Raw genomic sequence first — 17,152 nt, 5'->3', positions numbered from 1 at the left:
ATGAAACAAGCTTGGCCATTGTCGCTTTCCCTGCTGACGCTCTGTCTGCATTACAGTATTGCGGCTCATGCCCGCCGACATGAGCACGAGCATCACCGTAGCAGAAAAATTGAATACCCAAAGCAGAAAATTATTCCGCTCGAGGAAATGATCCTTGACTCTCAACCCCAAATTCCCCCATACGACCCTAATATCTACGCACCCGGCCAACTGGTCATCACTGAGAATCCCGCCTTTGCAAAGCCTGGACCCACATATATTCTACCACCATGGCCAAGCCCTGTTTACCCTACGCCTTATGGCGTTGAATTACCGCATACAACCCCATATATTTTTAGACCAGTCTACACTGCGCCTGTTTTGGAGACGCCAGTATACACCACTCCATACGCGGTTGAGTCGGTTTACACCACACCTTATTCCGAGAAAGCGGTCTATACTACGCCATACATTGCCGAGCCAGAATACACTACTCCATATTTTCAGACTTTTGGTTATACACCCCTTATTCTAAGACAACGGCCTACACCACACCTTACGCAGCAGATACATTAGTCTACACTACACCCTATCCAACGACACCCGTTTACACTATGCCATATCCAGCGACATCGGTCTATGCAACCTCGTATACAGTCAAATCAGCCTACGGCACGCCCTATACAGACAAGTTGACCTGTACCACACCTTATACTGACAAACCAGCTTACACCTCGCCATACACCATTGATCTAACTTACACTAACGTCGGCCACAGCTCGAAGTGCATCTGGGACGGCGTCCAGGTCAATGATCCAGAAACCTGGGATCCTGTTCCAAGCTACCAATACAGTGAGATGCCCCGCGACATTCCGCGCCCGGGCGCCATTGACTCCGATATTACAGCGCTTGTTGGTAAGTTGACTCTGAAGCAAAAAAGTGGACAAATGACGCAGATACAAGTTGGGCAGTTAATAGATTGCAACGGCGAGCTCAACACAACAGCGGTCAAATACTGGATCCATGAGTGGAACGTTGGCTCATTCCTTAAGACTCCTGCCAACCACAGCGGCAAATATAATTGGTACTCGCCCAATGTATTTGGTCAAATTACTGATGCCGTGCAAAAAATTGCAATTGAACACAGATCGCGCATTCCCGTCATCTGGGGGCTTGATTCAGTGCGCAGTGCTAACTACGTCAAGGGCGCTGTCATATTCCCGGCAGGTATTGCCATGGCAGCAACATTTAATCCGAAGCGCGCGTACGACGCCAGCCAAATTTCAGCCAAGGACACTCGCGCGGCGGGCGTGCACTGGGCGTTTGCTCCTGTCAGGGATATACCAGTCAACAAGCTGTGGTCGTGGGTGGCGGCTTGTATAAAACATTTTATTGGCTACGGCTACCTCTTTGATGGCAGCAACCGGGCTAACCGCCATATTGCCGTGCATGAGCTGCTCGAGTATTTTGTTCCGCCATTTAAGGCTGCGGTGAATGATGGCGTAGCCACTGCTATGGAAAGCTACGGCGTCATTAACGGCGAGCCCGTTGTCATGTCCCAATTATATTTGCAGAAGCTGCTTTGCGAGCACATTGGCTTTGAGGGCATGCTCGTGACCGATTGGGAAGAAATTAACGGCCAGGCTACTACCTACCACACGGCCAAGGACGTCAAGCAGGCCACCTGGGCAACCCTGAACGGCACCTCTATCAATATGAGCATGGTCACTGACAATCAATCATTCAGCCAAACTACATAAAATCTTGTTGTCAGCGGTGTCATCCCCGAGTGCCGTATTGACGAGTCTGTTGCGCGCATATTGCAGCTCAAGAAGGACCTTGGGTTGTTTGAAAGCCCCTTTGCCGATCCAAATCTTCAGGCAACCGTTAGCTCTGCGCAAGACATTGAGGCTGCGCGCAATTCCGTGCGCGAGTTAGTCACTTTGCTCAAAAAAAAGCGCGGCGTACTGCCACTCCGGCACACGGATCATGTCATTTTTGTCTGGCCAACACTCAACTCTACGCGGTACATGGGTAGCGAATGAAAATTTCATTGGCAGGGACCTTCAGACAAGGAGGGCAATGAAGTGTACCAGGGTTTTGGTGATACCATTCTCAAAGGCGTTCAAAAGGTCACTGACCAGGAACCGCAGTACTTTGAGGGCGTGGACATCAAGGGTAGCAAGCTCATTAACATTTCTGCTGTCATCGCCGCCGCCAAGAAGGCCGATAAGATTGTCATTGGGCTGGGCGAGGGCACATACGCTGAGATTGATGGCAATATTGACAGCACGAAGTTACCACAGAACCAGCTCGAGCTTGGCTGCATGATTGCCGCCACCACACAAAAACCAATTGTCGTTGTTTTGGTCGAGGGGCGTCCGCGACTTTTGGAGCGGGTAGTGGATATTGCACATGTCATTGTGCAGGCATATTTTCCAGGCACTTGCGGCGGTCTGCCCATTGCTGAGATACTCTACGGAAAGGTTAATCCGTCGGTCCGTCTGCCTTATACGTACCCGACCACTGAAGCTCAGGCGCCAACCACAATTTGGCAGCCGTCTTATACTGACTACAAGCCGCAGTGGGAATTTGGCTACGGACTTAGCTACTCACATGTGGAGTGCACCAATGTCACGGTCTCGTGCTCGACGCTCACGCTTGACAAGCCAATTACTATCTCAGTTAGCATCACCAACCATGGCCCTTATCCGCAGAAGGAGCCGGTGTTCTTATTTACAAACCAGCCCTACCGCTTTGACATGGCGCCCGAGCACTACCGCATGCGCCACTTCACCAAGGCCAGTTTGGCTGTTGGGGAGACAAAAAACGTAACATTTGAGTTGCGCGCCGAGGACTTGGCGTTCTGGAGCACTGGGCTGGAGAAAAAGATTGTGTCCTCACCGGTCAACTTATCCATCAATCCACACGTCCAGCAGAACATTAAGACCGAGATTACTTTGGATGCCAATGCTGACACTAGCTTTATGTTGGCATGAGTATAATTTCATTGTTTTGATAAATTCAATCGACAGATCATTTGGTGTCAACAACTTTTTTTCAGCAAACGTTTTACAAAAAAAGCAGTGTTTTTTTCGGATTAAATATTTTCAAGTAATAGAATCGTGTAAACATCTTGGTTTACTGCTCGGAACAATTACCGTCATTTTCTTTGTTGATTTTATTTTTTGTATGATTTGTTTGTGGATGTGGGCAAAAATATATATATAAAACAAAATATTTTGTATTTGAATTTACTGCTGTGGCAAAATTGAAATCAAAACCCCCAATTTTCAGTCTGGAAATTGTTTACATTTCAAATATTGTGCCAGTTTTTGATTATTCACAAGGTGATGTCAATATGAGCTTCAGTTTTGAATTGCTATTGTGCACAAGTTATGCAAATTGTTTAAATAGCTCGCTGCTTCTCCCTCATCTAATTGTCCGAACGTAAAGTCAAGTTCAAAAACCCAAACCAACTAATCTGCTATATATTGTTTTTGCTGTATATTTTTACTCTTGCTTCCATTTGTAACACCTATTAATATTTAATTTGTTTTTTAATAATGCGCTACAACTCGTTGCTTTATTTCACTCAATATTTGCTCGCAATATCGTTCAATACAATGGAATCAGGCGCTCTTGCCATTTCCCCCGCCGAGTATTCGGCCACTGTTTCCGACAGCACCACTCAAAAACCTCCTGCTGTTACAGCTGCCACTGCCGATCCAGTGTGCACATGGGATGGCACACAAGTGTTTGACGACACAACATGGACTCCAGTCGCATCCTACGCGTACAACAACTACACCGGTCCGGTGGTTGGTCCCAACCTCATTGATCAAGACATCATGCTCATGGTCAACGGTATGACAGTTGAAGAAAAAGTCGGACAAATGACACAGATACAGGTCGGGCAGATCATCGATTGTAACGGCAAGCTAAACACTACGGCAGTCGAGTACTGGATTGACACCATGAAGGTTGGCTCATTCCTCGAGACCCCTGCCAACCACGGTGGCAAGTACAACTGGTACTCGGCAAAGAGGTTTGCAGAGATAACCGACGCTGTCCAGGCGATTGCACTGAGGCGTGGCTCGCGCATCCCCGTCATCTGGGGGCTTGATTCGGTGCGCGGTGCTAACTACATCAAGGGTGGCACAATTTTCCCGGCGGGTATTGCTACAGCGGCAACATTCAATCCGCAGCATGCTTACGACGCCGGCCGTATTGCGGCCAAGGACACTCGCGCGGCAGGCGTGCACTGGGCGTTTGCTCCTATAATGGATCTTTCCGTCAACAAGCTGTGGTCTCGCGTGTACGAAAACTTTGGCGAGGACCCGTTCCTTTCGTCACTGATGGCCAAGTCATCTATCGGCGGCCACCAGGGCGACTATAAGCGTGATCGGTCGCGAGTGGCAGCGTGCCTCAAGCATTTTATTGGCTACGGCTATCCCTTTGACGGCAGCGACCGGGCGAACCGCCATATTGCAACCCACGAGCTGCTCGAGTACTACGTCCCGCCGTTTAAGGCTGCCATAGATGCGGGATCAGCTACGGCCATGGAGAGCTACGGCGCAGTCAACAGCGAGTCTGTTGTTCTGTCTAAATATTATCTCCAGACGCTGTTGCGCGAGCAGCTAAAGTTTAAGGGCATGTTGGTCACCGATTGGGCAGAGATTAACACCCAGGCGACCATGTACCACACGGCCAAGGACGTCAAGCAGGCCACTCAGACAGCTTTGCAGCGCACCTCTATTGACATGAGCATGGTTGCCGATGACGAGTCCTTTATCAAGGTGACTGTGGAGTTGGTCAAGAGTGGCGCTGTCTCAGAACGCCGGCTGGACGAGTCTGTTGCGCGCATCTTGCAGCTCAAGAAGGACCTTGGGCTGTTTGAATCACCGTATGCCGACCCCCAGCTTGCCTCCACTGTTGGATCTGCGCAGGATATCGAGGCTGCGCGTAACACTGTACGCGAGTCTATTACCCTGCTCAAGAACACCAACGGTGTGTTGCCGCTAAAGCTGAGCGAGCGCGTGTTGTTCCTCGGGCCGACACTCAACTCTACGCGGTACATGAGCGGCGGATGGAATGTTCACTGGCAGGGGCCTTCAGACAAGGAAGGAGATGCAGTGTATCAAGGATTTGGGGACACAGTGCTCCAGGGAATCAAAGCCGTGACCGGCGCTGCGCCGCAGTATCTGCCAGGTATTGATATCGGCGGCACTGGCACTATTGACGTTGATGCGATCATGTCTGCAGCTCAGAGTGCTGACAAGATTGTCATCGGGCTAGGCGAAAACACGTACGCCGAAGAGCAGGGCAATATCGATAGCCTGGCTTTACCCTGGCAGCAGCTCAATCTCGTGTATACCGTTGCGGCCGCTACCAAGAAGCCGGTTGTTGTGGTGTTGATTGAGGGGCGTCCTCGCGGCCTGGCCAACGTTCCCAAGATTGCTGACGCTATAGTCAATGCCTATCTGCCGGGCGCTTACGGTGGCTTGCCCATTGCCGAGGTGCTCTATGGAAAGGTCAATCCGTCAGGCCGCTTGCCCATCACTTATCCAGCCACCGAGGCGCAGGCGAGCTCTACCATCTGGCAGGCGTCATACTCGGCATACAACCCGCAGTGGGAGTTTGGCTACGGACTCGGCTATTCCAACGTCACTTACTCAAACGTCACGCTGTCCAGCAGCTCGCTTACTGTGGGCTCGCCGATCACAGCATCCGTCACTATCACCAATAAGGGACCTTATCCGCAGAAGGAGTCTGTGCTCTTGTTCACGCGCCAGCAGTACCGCCTTGGATACGCACCCGAGCATTATCGTCTGCGCGACTTCACCAAGGTTGATCTGGCTGTCGGTGAGACAAAGACCGTTGTGCTCAATCTCAAGGCAGAAGACCTGGCGTTCTGGGACAGGGATCTCTTGAGGCGCATCGAGCCCGCCCCAGTAAACGTTGTCATTAATCCACACGTGCATAAAGGTCTGGTTGCTGTCGTCCAGTTGGATGCTGATCCGGACCATGTGCTGGAGCGTGCGCCCTGGTCTTGATTTTTTATCATACATTAGTGATTTCTTGATTACCATTACCATTACCATAGCTGATGTGACGTATTGCTGTGAAATTCCACACTTTTAAGAAAATCTTTTTTCTTCTCAATCTCCACAAAGTATTATTTATTTATTCTTTTTTGGCAATAATGCGCAACGTAAATTTGATTAATTCGCTCGTTCGCAAATGCATTTTTGACAAGCTCGTTAGTCCTCGGGCAACAAATTTAGTGGAATGGGCGGCCCAGTTGCGACTTTTGGGTGTATGCAGCCAGTGGACCAGAGAGCTGCAAAGTCTGATCTTCCAAGACGTATTTCTGGAGTTTAGCGAGGTCGATATTAAGCCAGGTCGCGAGAACAACGCCGAAGCTGACCACGGTAACTCTCGCAGGCAAATAGGGTTTAAAACCAATGTGGAATGCGTGGTTAGCCGTGGAAACTGTCACAGTATTCGGGCCATCCACATCAGTTCCCATTTCTACGTCCCGCCTCGGCGCTTTATAAACGATACTCTGTCTGCTCTTGACTTTGGCCACCTGGAGTGGCCTGATGTGCGCAGCCTTAATATTGCAAATTTGCGCAGTCATTTTGAACCAGTCAGTTACGAGTTCAGCGAGATGGCTTACGATGAGCCCACTGAGTTGAATTTCGGGGAAATTATTGCCAGACAAATGCCCCGCATTTCTGAGCTGCGACTTGATCTCTATGAGTCCCTCAGCTCGGACTTTGCCAGTACAATATTTGGTTTACTCGCACGCCAGTTATGTGTATTTGTGTGCTCCACGCATCTGCGCCAAGGCCTTTCTGGATCCTGCGACAATCTCACTCACCTGGACATACGGCTTGGGTTGTTAGCCAATCAGCTGCCACTTCTTCGCTTCAGTGTGTCTTTGCTTCGGTTTCTCTCACTGCATAATGTGCCAATGGACTTCTCATTGAAAAGCCTTGTTGATTTGAACGGCGAGCAGGCAGTATTTTCCAGCCTTAAAACGCTGTATTTAGCTTACAGCGCAGTTGGTGGTTCTGCTTTGGGTGACACAATGGATGATAACAGCGTGGCACTGACCAAAGCGGTCCAGAACATGCCTGGCCTTCCTGTCCTTGACACTCTACATATACTCGGGTGTCCACTAAACTGCGAGCTGCTGGCTGCTGACTTGGAAAACGTCAAATCATTCAAAATCAGTGGTGATATTTCAAATATGCGTACAAGCCTTGGATTGAAGCTGGGCCAGATGCGGCATCTTTCAATTTCTTTGGCCGATATTGGTGACGCAGACGACCCCGATATTTACGGAATTATAAGCAACCTTCTCAGCAAATCGGCCTCACTCGAGGATGCTCATCTTCATTTTGACTGTTTGGTCGTGCCGCTGGGTGCCAGCAAGTCTAACTGGACTAATTGGACTAGCCTTACAAAATTGACCATCAACGGTGCAGTATGTGCAGTCACAATTCTCGACTTGATAGACTCTCTGCCTAACCTTCTCGAACTTGCAGTTGCGCTGAATTATAATGCCGTGGATCCGGAAGAAATCATGCTTGGTGAGAAAATGTGGTTAATGCGTGTTGAATCAAGACCGCTTGAATCCAAGCTGCAGGTGCTGGGCCTAACAGTCACTGGTTTTGAGCAGTCGCCTGAGCTCAACAAGCATGTCCACACTTACTTGCTGACCAGCTTGCCGACATTGCAAGTGATGTACACTAACTGCGACCTGCAACTTTATCTGGAGTCTTTAATTGAGACAAAGAGCAGCCGGTATCCGCACTTGTCCGACGTAAAGCTGTTCTTTGAAAGTTATTTTTTTCAGCATAATTTTTAAATACTTGTACTATTTGTTAACTTTTTATATAATAAAGCCGCTCTTGAATTGTCACTTGATGACGAGCAATAAAAAATATTATTTAGCAGGATTCGCTCGTTTTTTAGTTGTGCTTTCGGGCAGAAAGCCACATTGCATGTGACAATGTGGTTTTTGATTTTCAGTGATAGTATACCTAAATGTCCTATAAATAAAATTAAAAACAAATACTTTTTACAAATCAGCGCTGCTTTCATGTATAAATTGCAAACTCCAGCGCAGTTGAATGAGGCGCCGCCAGTGTTCATTTGTGGATCATCCATAAGCAACATGAGGGCGGATTTGTTAAGCCAGCATTGGTTTTTTTTATTTTCTTTTAAAAGCTTGATTAACATCACATTCGTTTTTTTGTTTGCTTATTTGTTTTTTTTTAATTTTTCTTTCAGCTAAACGCTTACTCAGCCGAAACAACAATTTAAAATATGGTTTTCCACTCGCCCTATCCCGCAATAGCAGAGTTGCCTGCCCAGGATCTGCCCTCGTTTGTCTTTGAGTACGCCGACAAGTACTCGCTTTTTGGACGCAACCCCGAGTTGGTGGCGATATCGGAAGGCTCTGTATCGCTGACCTTTGCGGAGCTCCGTCAGACAGCAAGTCGCTTTGCCTCAGGCCTAATCAATAACCTGAAACTCCAACGCGGCGACATAATTCTTGTTTTGCTGCCAAACACAGTATACTACGCGTCTATAGTGCTCGGGGCGCAGATGGCCGGTCTGGTGTGCACGACGGCTAATCCAGAATACATTGAGAGCGAAGTGGCCCATGTGATGGGCATATGCAAGCCACAGGCTATCATTACGGTGGTGGCTAATGTTGCGCTGGTCCAAGGGTCATTGCTTGTGAGTGGCGTGGTTGTACCGAGGGAGCGAATTCTGACTTTAGACGGAGGGCCTGAGGATAACTTTACAGTTATTCTGAGCGACCAACCATACGAACAAATGCGCATAACCACGCAGAAGGAAGCACAGGAGACGCCTGCTTTTATTGTTTTGAGCTCAGGAACAACTGGGCTTTCCAAGGGTGTGGTGCTTTCGCACAGCAATGTTATTGCCAATATGTTGCAAAACACAATTGTTGAAGAGTACGATTCCAGAGTGTGCCTGGCCAACATCACAATCAAGAACCGCGCTTTGATATCTTGTCTCCCGTGCTTCCATATCTATGGGCTTGTTATCATGCTCTTGTATTCTGTGGCTAAGGGCCACCACCAGGTGGTAATGCCCAAGTACGGCCTTGAGCTGTTTTGTCAGCTGGTGGCCAAGCACAAGGCTGCCAGCGCGCACCTGGTCCCGCCAATAATTATCCAGCTGGCAAAGAATCCAATAGTTAACAACTACGACCTATCTAGCCTCGTGTACATCCTCAGCGGCGCGGCTCCCTTGACCAACGAGACGCAGAGCGAGATACAAAGACAACTTGGATGCCATGTGATGCAAGCATACGGTATGAGTGAGGCGTCTCCGGTCACTCACCGTGGGCCCACCGACGGTGTGCCTGTGGGGTCTGTCGGGTACCTGCTACCATCGATGCAGTGCAAAATTATTGACGACCAGGGTAATGAATTGGGTGTCGGCGAGGCTGGCGAGATTTGCACGCGAGGGCCAAACATTATGCTTGGTTATCTCAATGACCCACAAGCCACCGCACAGACCATTGACAAGGATGGGTTCATCCACTCTGGCGACATCGGGTATGTCAATTCGCGCGGATGCTATTTCATATCCGATCGCAAGAAGGAGCTCATAAAGTACAAGGCCTTTCAGATTGCACCGGCGGAAATTGAAGGTATTTTGGTGGCCCATCCGGCGGTGCTGGATGCCGCAGTCATACCCGTGTTTGACCACGCGCAGGAGACTGAAGTTCCCAAAGCATTTGTGGTTATTAGACCTGGGCTCATGCACCTGGGTATTGCCGACGAGGTTAAGGTGTGGCTGGCCTCTCGTGTTGTTGACTATAAGACGCTGCGCGGCGGCGTTGAGGTCATTGATGTTATTCCGAAAACTGCATCGGGGAAGATTCTCCGCCGAGTGTTGAAGGAGCATGAAGTAGCAAAACTGAAGCAGCAGTCGTTGTGGCCCAAACTGTGAATGTTAAAAATTTTCACTTTGGCACATTTTTTTAAACAATTCAAATACGCTTATAATAACAATCATAACTGTTTTTTATTAGAGAATTGAAAAAAGGACAGCAGCAATAATGGAAGACACTACGGTGGCAAATGTCATGCTATTTTGATTAATAGCGGCAGCCGATGAGTCTTTGTGAAGCCCATCAGGCTTGTTAGAATCAATAGTCGAGATGTTGAGAGTTTCCTTTGCACTCGTCCTGCTTGACGATGAGTGAGATACCAATATGCTGCTGCTAGCCTTGCCTGCTGACAAAGAAGTTGGTTCAATATCAGAACCAAGGTCAGATAACTCTGATAAGCTGGCGGATTGAACGGCATTGCCTTTGTAATAGCTAGAGCTGGAGCTGGAACTGGATGCGGATGCGGGTGCAGAAGATGAGTCTACCGTTGTCATAGCGCTGCTTCTTTGAGGAGTAACACCAGCCGACTGCGCTGGGTCTGCTTTTACGTCTACACTGGTTAGAGCATTGCATGAGCCGTCTTGGCAGAACATGCCAGCTGGGCAGTTTGACAGTTTTTCATAGACACCATGGTTGCAAATGTAAAGCTCCGAGAGACTGCCACAAACAAAATTTCCTTCCAAATTGGGACACGTACTATTTTTAATTTGAGCAGTAACAGTGGCTGTACTCAGCATGCTAACTGCAAAAATAGCGGCAACAAAAACAGAGTTACGACGATAATAGTACATTATGAAGTTTTATTGATATTTAGAGGCGAGAAGTTTGGAAAATTAAATATTAAATGCCGTTCCAAAAAATAAATTCATGTAAATGCAGCTCACAAATATAAGCAAAAGTAAATAATGTGCAAATAAAAAGGATGGTTCTTACAAGCCTAGTTTTCCTGCTGACTGCTTAATGGGCTTTTAATAGCAAACTATTATATGTGGGTATTTCAAATACTATGCGTGGATAATTGGGCGCTAAGTTTCTACCTTCTTTTATAAAAATAAAAATGGAGAGAAGCAAAGAGCAGTTTTAGTCTTTCTACAATACACATCTTTACTTCTTTTGTTTAGAGCTTTGACAACAAATTTAGATTTTAAAAGAAAAAGCAATAATGGTGCCAAAAAAGAAGCAAACCCCCCTTTCAACCCAAAAAATCGGCAAACGACAGCATTTTATTATTATTTTTATTCGTATGTTGTGCTGCTGCCAGCTTTACATTTTCTAGTCCAAATCCAACAATTGTGCTCCTATTGTTATTTTAAAAGTAAAGCAAATTGCTCAGTTTAAATGCAAAATTTAGTTAACAAGGAAATACGTATACATACACTTTAAGCAATTCAATAGTTTGTGAATCAATCCCTTCGCCAAAACAGCACTATTGCATCATTACTATATGGTTGCACTATGTGGGCGGCAATATGTTATCCAGTTAAATATGTATGTGGTTTAATGTTATTTTATTCATGTGCTCACATGAGGTTAAACTAAAATATACGTTAAAGTTGATGTCAGTTGAATGTAATAAAAGTTGCATAGTGCTGATAAACTGGCTAACTAAGCGGAAGAAATAAAAATAGAAAGAACAACAGCAGACAAAAGAGACGCGCACACGCTGTATTCATTGCCCCAGGTGCTAAGCAGACTGTTGGCCGAATTAGTGGTACTCTTTTCGTTAAGGCCTTGGTAAATATCGGCGGGCTTACTCTCAATGCTAGTTTCGGAATTATTGCTGGTGGCATTCTCAATTCCTGTCAATGCCACGCTGTCATTTGTGTCACTGGAAATTATAGAGTTGTCTCCAGAGACAGAAGAGTCACTGCTTGCAGCAGGTTTAGTAGACGAGGCGCCATCAGTGCCATCAGTGTCATCAGTAGACGAGGCGCCATCAGTGCCATCAGTGCCATCAGTAGACGAGGCGCCATCAGTGCCATCAGTGCCATCAGTGCCATCAGTAGACGAGGCGCCATCAGTGCCATCAGTGCCATCAGTAGACGAGGCGCCATCAGTGCCACCAGTGCCATCAGTGCCATCAGTAGACGAGGCGCCATCAGTGCCACCAGTCCCATCAGTGCCATCAGTAGACGAGGCGCCATCAGTGCCACCAGTGCCATCAGTGCCATCAGTAGACGAGGCGCCATCAGTGCCACCAGTCCCATCAGTGCCATCAGTAGACGAGGCGCCATCAGTGCCACCAGTGCCATCAGTGCCATCAGTAGACGAGGCACCATCAGTGCCATCAGTGCCATCAGTAGACGAAGCGCCATCAGTGCCATCAGTGCCATCTGAGCTCTCGCAAGAGCTTGACGTGGCATTAGTGCCATCAGTGCCATCTGTTGTGGCATTTGAGCTCTCGCAAGAGCTTGACGTGTCATCAGAGCTATCATCGTCACAACTCTCAGTAGTGATGGTTTCAATCTGGACTTCTGAAGAATCACAGGTTTCGGATGAGCTTGAATAATCAGAGTTTTCATTATTTACACTACTATCTTCAGACGAACTTGTAGGGTTTGAGCCACCATCATCAGATGCTATTGTAGAGCTATTTTCACTCCCAACGATGGTCTCCTCACCAACAGGAGTAGTGCTGATTATTTCACCATCGCTAGGAATTACCTGTGAATACACACTGTCATTTGAAAGGAAGGTAATCAATGAGCGAGGAACAGCATCACCATTTACGATGATGCCGTTGAGGCAGAAAGTGTCTTCAGGGACTTCGCGGGAGGCCCTCCAGTAACCATGATCGCATATCATGTAGTGGAAGTCATCGACGCAGGCTATATTGTCCTGGGTGTCGCAGGGTACATAGTCCTTGATAGTGTCGTCGTCTGCAAATGCAGAGCTAGCTGTGGCAGCCAGTGCGGTAAAGTAAAAACCAATTCTAAAGCTAAGACGCATTGTATAATATAAGTATATATAGAGAAAAAACGGGCTAGTTTGAGAATGAAATACAAAATAGAAAATATTTAAGAGAATAAAGCAAAAGTAAAAAAGCAGTGTAATTATTTTTTGGGTGTTCAATTTATTTACTTTCCAATTTTCCACTTTTAAAAGCAAAATTTGGCAAGGGGAACGACAAATGCAAAAAAAGACGCATGATAATTTTAAAAGAATAAAACAGAACAAAATCTCTTTTTATTTTACAAGTCCAAATTTCTATTATTATTATTTTTAAAATTTTTTGACGGGGTCATTTTATTTAATGCATGTTGATAGAGTAAAAAGTGGAAATAAAGAGCAGCCTCGTGTTTTGTTTTCTATTTTTCTATTTTTCTATTTACTTACTCGCATCGTTTGAGGGATAGCAAAAAAAAGAAATAAAGAAAGCTCCACATGTCGCGTGTTTCTATATTATAATGAAGTGGTGCTTGTGCAGAATCCCCTTTTAAGTAAGACGTTTACGCAGATTGGCATAAATGAGCACGCATGTTAATAAACAATTTTATTATTATTATTATTATTATTATTATTATTATTATTATAGCTTTCGCTTATCTTGAGTTGACAGCTATGTGTAAATTATCTTCTCAAAAAACAAAAAAAGCAAGATTTGTTTTTAGACAAATGGGGAGGTTAGATGCAGGTGCGGCAAGTCCGGAGCGCCATCATAATTATAAGTAGTTCGGCCAACAACATTGCCCTCTACAGGGATCCCCTGCCTCCTGCATTGTTCGGCTATCTGCTCGGGGACCTTCAAAATCTCTTTCATCTGTTTGGGCGCTTCCACAAACAGCATATTCATTCCCTGGCCCATATGCCAATCAAAATGGCAGTGCAAATTCCACACACCCGGGTTATCCGCCCTAAATCTAATAACCACATAATTACCCACATCAACCATTACAGTATCCCTCATTAGCGGAGAGTAACCTGCAATGTGTTGTGGTACGATTTTGCGTGCTGCACCGGTTTTGTCCTTGACTGATCCGCGCTCGATCACCTGGAATACATGGCCGTGAAGGTGGATTGGGTGCGGACGCTCTGTGGGACTCCATAGGAGAACTTCAATAACCTCGTCGTATTTAAGAACATGGGCGGAGGTTTGCGGGCCGTAGGTTATTGGGTTAATCGCCATGGAATCCGGAGTTGTCAGGGCGGTGAACATGGTGGGGACAATTGGGTCGCGGTACACTTTGAAGTTGATGGATTCGCGGTGGCTGTATTCATTTTCGGTAAAGCCAGAGGTTAGGTTGAGGAAGAGGGAGCGGTCAGCAATAAGTGCGGGGAGATACTCGAGTGATTCAATGTTAATATCATCGAATGGCTCAGAGGCCAGCGGCATGGCTGTGGGCGCAAACTCTGTGCTCTTATTGTTGTAGATGATTGGGGAGGTGTGAGTTATCGGGAAAATTCCGGGGATAGACGGCAAGTAGTCGCCCATTATGGTGATGTGGTAGTTGTAGTTGAGGTTGGATGATGGCTTGGCCTTGACTAACACAGAGAGGCGTTGTCCGGGAGCTAGGCGGACTACTTTCACGGTTTTGGGCTTGGTTCTGACGCCATCCACTTCAATTATCTGCAGGTCATGGTCGTCAATGACGAACTCGGCCTCCGGCATGCTGGCCATATTGACTAAGCGGATGCGGTATGTTTTTCCCGGTTGAAACGCCAGCGGTCTCGCCAGTGCCCCATCATAGCCGTTGATCAGCGCCCCAGGCAGCTTCCCGAATATATATTCAAGACCGTGGGGCGCTGCGATAATATCCATGCTTTGCTCAAAGGTGATCGGCCACCAATCCTCGAAGGTAAACAAAAACTCCTCATCGATTTTGTTGTGCGGATCCTCGGGCTCATTGATGATCAGGGGAGTGCGTAGGCCATCAAAGTTCTGTTCCTTAGAGTGTCCGTGGATCCAGTATGTCCCTGCCTGGTCCAGCGGAATGTAATACGTAAAGTTGGTTCCAGGTGCAATCGGGCATGCGGTGGTCATGGGCACGCCATCGTAGTAGTTGGTGCCGCGCTGGAAGAGACCGTGTGCGTGCAGGGAGGTGCCCACGTCAAGCGAGTTGTGGACGTTGAGAATAAGAGTGTCGCCCTTGTCAGCGCGAACAACGGGCAGCGGGAAATGGTTGTTTACTCCGATGGCCTTCTTGGATTCCAAGTTGGGTATTCCACGGTTGGTGATTAGGTAGCCAATATCCCAATACTCGTAGACTTGTTTGGCATGTGCAGCCATAAGCAGGGCCAATGCAGCGGCGCTGGGAAGCAAGCTGGGAGAGAGCAAGCGCATTGGAGATAAAATAATTTAAATAAAGTGTTTGCAGTACAAAAAACTAAAAAAAAATACAGTGTGATGAATGTGCGGACGATACTTAAATATCAAAATTTTTTCATATAAAATATTATTTTTTGTAATTTAGCAAAAATAAAACAATAGTTTGACTGGCATTGTTGTATATACAATACACAAATGAAAATATTAATAAAAAATTATAAAAAAATTATAAAAAAAAGGCAACTCGTTTAATGAAAATTATAAGCCACAACCTGATTATATATATCTCTCAATATAAAACATTATTTGTGCTTTATCAGGATTCTAAAAGTAAACCAAAATTAGGGATTGGCTTATAACTTGAGATTGTTACTTTGGAACACAATACGCAATATCAAATAACATTGTCAATAGCAATGGCAATAACAACAACAATAAATCGCTATTCTCAGTTTATTAAAAAAGCCGCTTTTTGTTAAATTTAGCAGTTCTGGCATCAAACATTCTCATTCTTCAACACTTCCACAATAGCCTGCTGCCACCGATTCAAATGGTCTGGCATCTGCACCAACGGAAAGCGCACCTTGAATTCCATCACGCTGCGCATAGCGTTCCTGATCATCATCAGTACGACAGCCGTACGGGCGGCACACTTGGCCTCAATCCACTGATCCACAATCAACAAACAGGCACCGGGCCAGTACTCCAATGACCGGGCGAACACCGCCACCGTAGAGAGGTTGACTTTAGTCAAGGTGTTGGCGTAAGTGGCGGTGGATGTGCCAGAAAGCGACGCAGCAATGAGTGCATGGCTGGAGGATAGCCGCAGCTCTGAGTGCAGGTGCGACTGTGCGGAGAGTGCGATGGGTCTGGCGGACACCCGCTCGTGACCAATGCATGCTGGCCCTGCTGCAGCTGCTGCTGGTCGCTCGGCAATGGATGCCTGGCCAATGACAAACGCACAGGGGTCATGTACGGATGGCAGCAGAACGTGGTCGAGCGCAGTGACGATTGCAGCGTAAATAACATTAACACTGCCGCTGCCCACGTTGAACGCTGGCGGGACCTGGACAAAGCCCGGGCGGAACCGGGACCTGCCGCTTTCCGAGCCAACAGCCGAGGCCGTGGGCACCTGCGGGCGAATCAAGCGGGCCAGCGACCTGCCACTGCCGCTGCCACTGCCACCGCCACCGCCACCACCAGGCCCAGCGCGCCCTGCTCCAGCTACCGCAGGAATGGAGACAAGGCCGCGATCACAGAGCAGCCTTAGGTACTGCTCGCGGAAATCCTCAATCTGCTCAAGCGCCTCGCGGCTCAGCCAATTGGCCTTACAGAAAGCCACAAGCTCCCTTGTCCGCGGTGCGCCGCCTCCTGGCATGGAGGATGCAAGCCGGCGCCAGTCCTCGTACACTGCCAGCACTGCCAGAAGGTCAGACGCCTGCTGCTCGTCGCGCACGCACTGCAGAAAGCGGCCGTAGCGGCGGTACTTCTTGTGGGCGGCAGCCGCAGCCGCACGTAGCTCCGGCGCATACGGCGTGGCGAGCAATGGCGTGGCGAGCGACAGAGAGGCGGCAAGGGTTAGGGCCGGGTCGAGGCAGTGCAGCAGCGCGCCGGCTACCAATAGCTTGGCCACCGGCAGGTCCAGCGGCAGAAAGCACAGGTGGTGGCCGATCGGCGTCAGGCGCTGCATCTCGTCCAGGGCGCCGCCACGCTGCAGCTCGCGCACAGCCAGCTGCACCGCAGCCGCAGGCGGCGGCTCCAGCGCCCCCTGCAGGAAAAGCGCAACGTCGTCGACGCCGTGCGCTTTGGCCAGCAGGCACAGGTTGGCCAGCGGCAGCCGCTGCATCTCGGGCGGCTCGAAGGCGCGCATGGCCTGGTGCTGCTTGGCGGTGAACAAGCAGATGGCCAGCCCGGGCTGCACGCGGCCGGCGCGCCCGCGCCGCTGCTTGACGTTGGCGCGG

At 48.1% G+C, this 17,152-nt stretch overlaps 7 protein-coding genes across 7 annotated transcripts; 4 read left to right on the top strand and 3 right to left on the bottom strand.

Annotated features, from left to right (window-relative positions):
• Positions 1-2,978, top strand: BX661DRAFT_173271 (uncharacterized protein; the record flags this gene model as incomplete). Its single annotated transcript, XM_051533854.1, has 4 exons — positions 1-493; positions 556-894; positions 958-1,703; positions 2,040-2,978. 4 exons carry the CDS (start codon positions 1-3, stop codon positions 2,976-2,978), a joined length of 2,517 nt encoding a protein of 838 aa, XP_051389070.1.
• A 470-nt stretch (positions 2,979-3,448) lies between these two features.
• BX661DRAFT_188174 (glycoside hydrolase superfamily) lies at positions 3,449-6,084 on the top strand. Its single transcript, XM_051537369.1, has one exon. The coding sequence runs from the start codon at positions 3,546-3,548 to the stop codon at positions 6,033-6,035; it is 2,490 nt and encodes an 829-aa protein (XP_051389069.1). The 5' UTR covers positions 3,449-3,545; the 3' UTR covers positions 6,036-6,084.
• A 39-nt stretch (positions 6,085-6,123) lies between these two features.
• On the top strand, positions 6,124-7,900 carry BX661DRAFT_188173 (uncharacterized protein). Its single transcript, XM_051537368.1, has one exon. It carries the CDS (start codon positions 6,185-6,187, stop codon positions 7,856-7,858), a length of 1,674 nt encoding a protein of 557 aa, XP_051389068.1. The 5' UTR covers positions 6,124-6,184; the 3' UTR covers positions 7,859-7,900.
• A 296-nt stretch (positions 7,901-8,196) lies between these two features.
• Positions 8,197-10,070, top strand: BX661DRAFT_188172 (uncharacterized protein). The gene has a single exon (XM_051537367.1). The coding sequence runs from the start codon at positions 8,320-8,322 to the stop codon at positions 9,982-9,984; it is 1,665 nt and encodes a 554-aa protein (XP_051389067.1). The 5' UTR covers positions 8,197-8,319; the 3' UTR covers positions 9,985-10,070.
• Positions 10,041-10,951, bottom strand: BX661DRAFT_188171 (uncharacterized protein). The gene has a single exon (XM_051537366.1). The coding sequence runs from the start codon at positions 10,714-10,716 to the stop codon at positions 10,063-10,065; it is 654 nt and encodes a 217-aa protein (XP_051389066.1). The 5' UTR covers positions 10,717-10,951; the 3' UTR covers positions 10,041-10,062.
• A 579-nt stretch (positions 10,952-11,530) lies between these two features.
• On the bottom strand, positions 11,531-12,874 carry BX661DRAFT_173266 (uncharacterized protein; the record flags this gene model as incomplete). The annotated part of the gene is made up of 1 exon (XM_051533853.1): positions 11,531-12,874. The coding sequence occupies one exon, from the start codon at positions 12,872-12,874 to the stop codon at positions 11,531-11,533; it is 1,344 nt and encodes a 447-aa protein (XP_051389065.1).
• A 544-nt stretch (positions 12,875-13,418) lies between these two features.
• Positions 13,419-15,281, bottom strand: BX661DRAFT_188168 (multicopper oxidase-domain-containing protein). Its single transcript, XM_051537365.1, has one exon. The coding sequence runs from the start codon at positions 15,204-15,206 to the stop codon at positions 13,533-13,535; it is 1,674 nt and encodes a 557-aa protein (XP_051389064.1). The 5' UTR covers positions 15,207-15,281; the 3' UTR covers positions 13,419-13,532.
• Between the last annotated feature and the right edge of the window lie 1,871 nt (positions 15,282-17,152).

This window comes from Kickxella alabastrina (genome assembly GCF_025024165.1).
Source record: "Kickxella alabastrina strain RSA 675 chromosome Unknown BX661scaffold_29, whole genome shotgun sequence".
NCBI lineage: Eukaryota > Fungi > Kickxellomycota > Kickxellomycetes > Kickxellales > Kickxellaceae > Kickxella > Kickxella alabastrina.
Note: the sequence above shows the minus strand (reverse complement) of the source record. Positions and strands in the feature narration are given on the sequence as shown.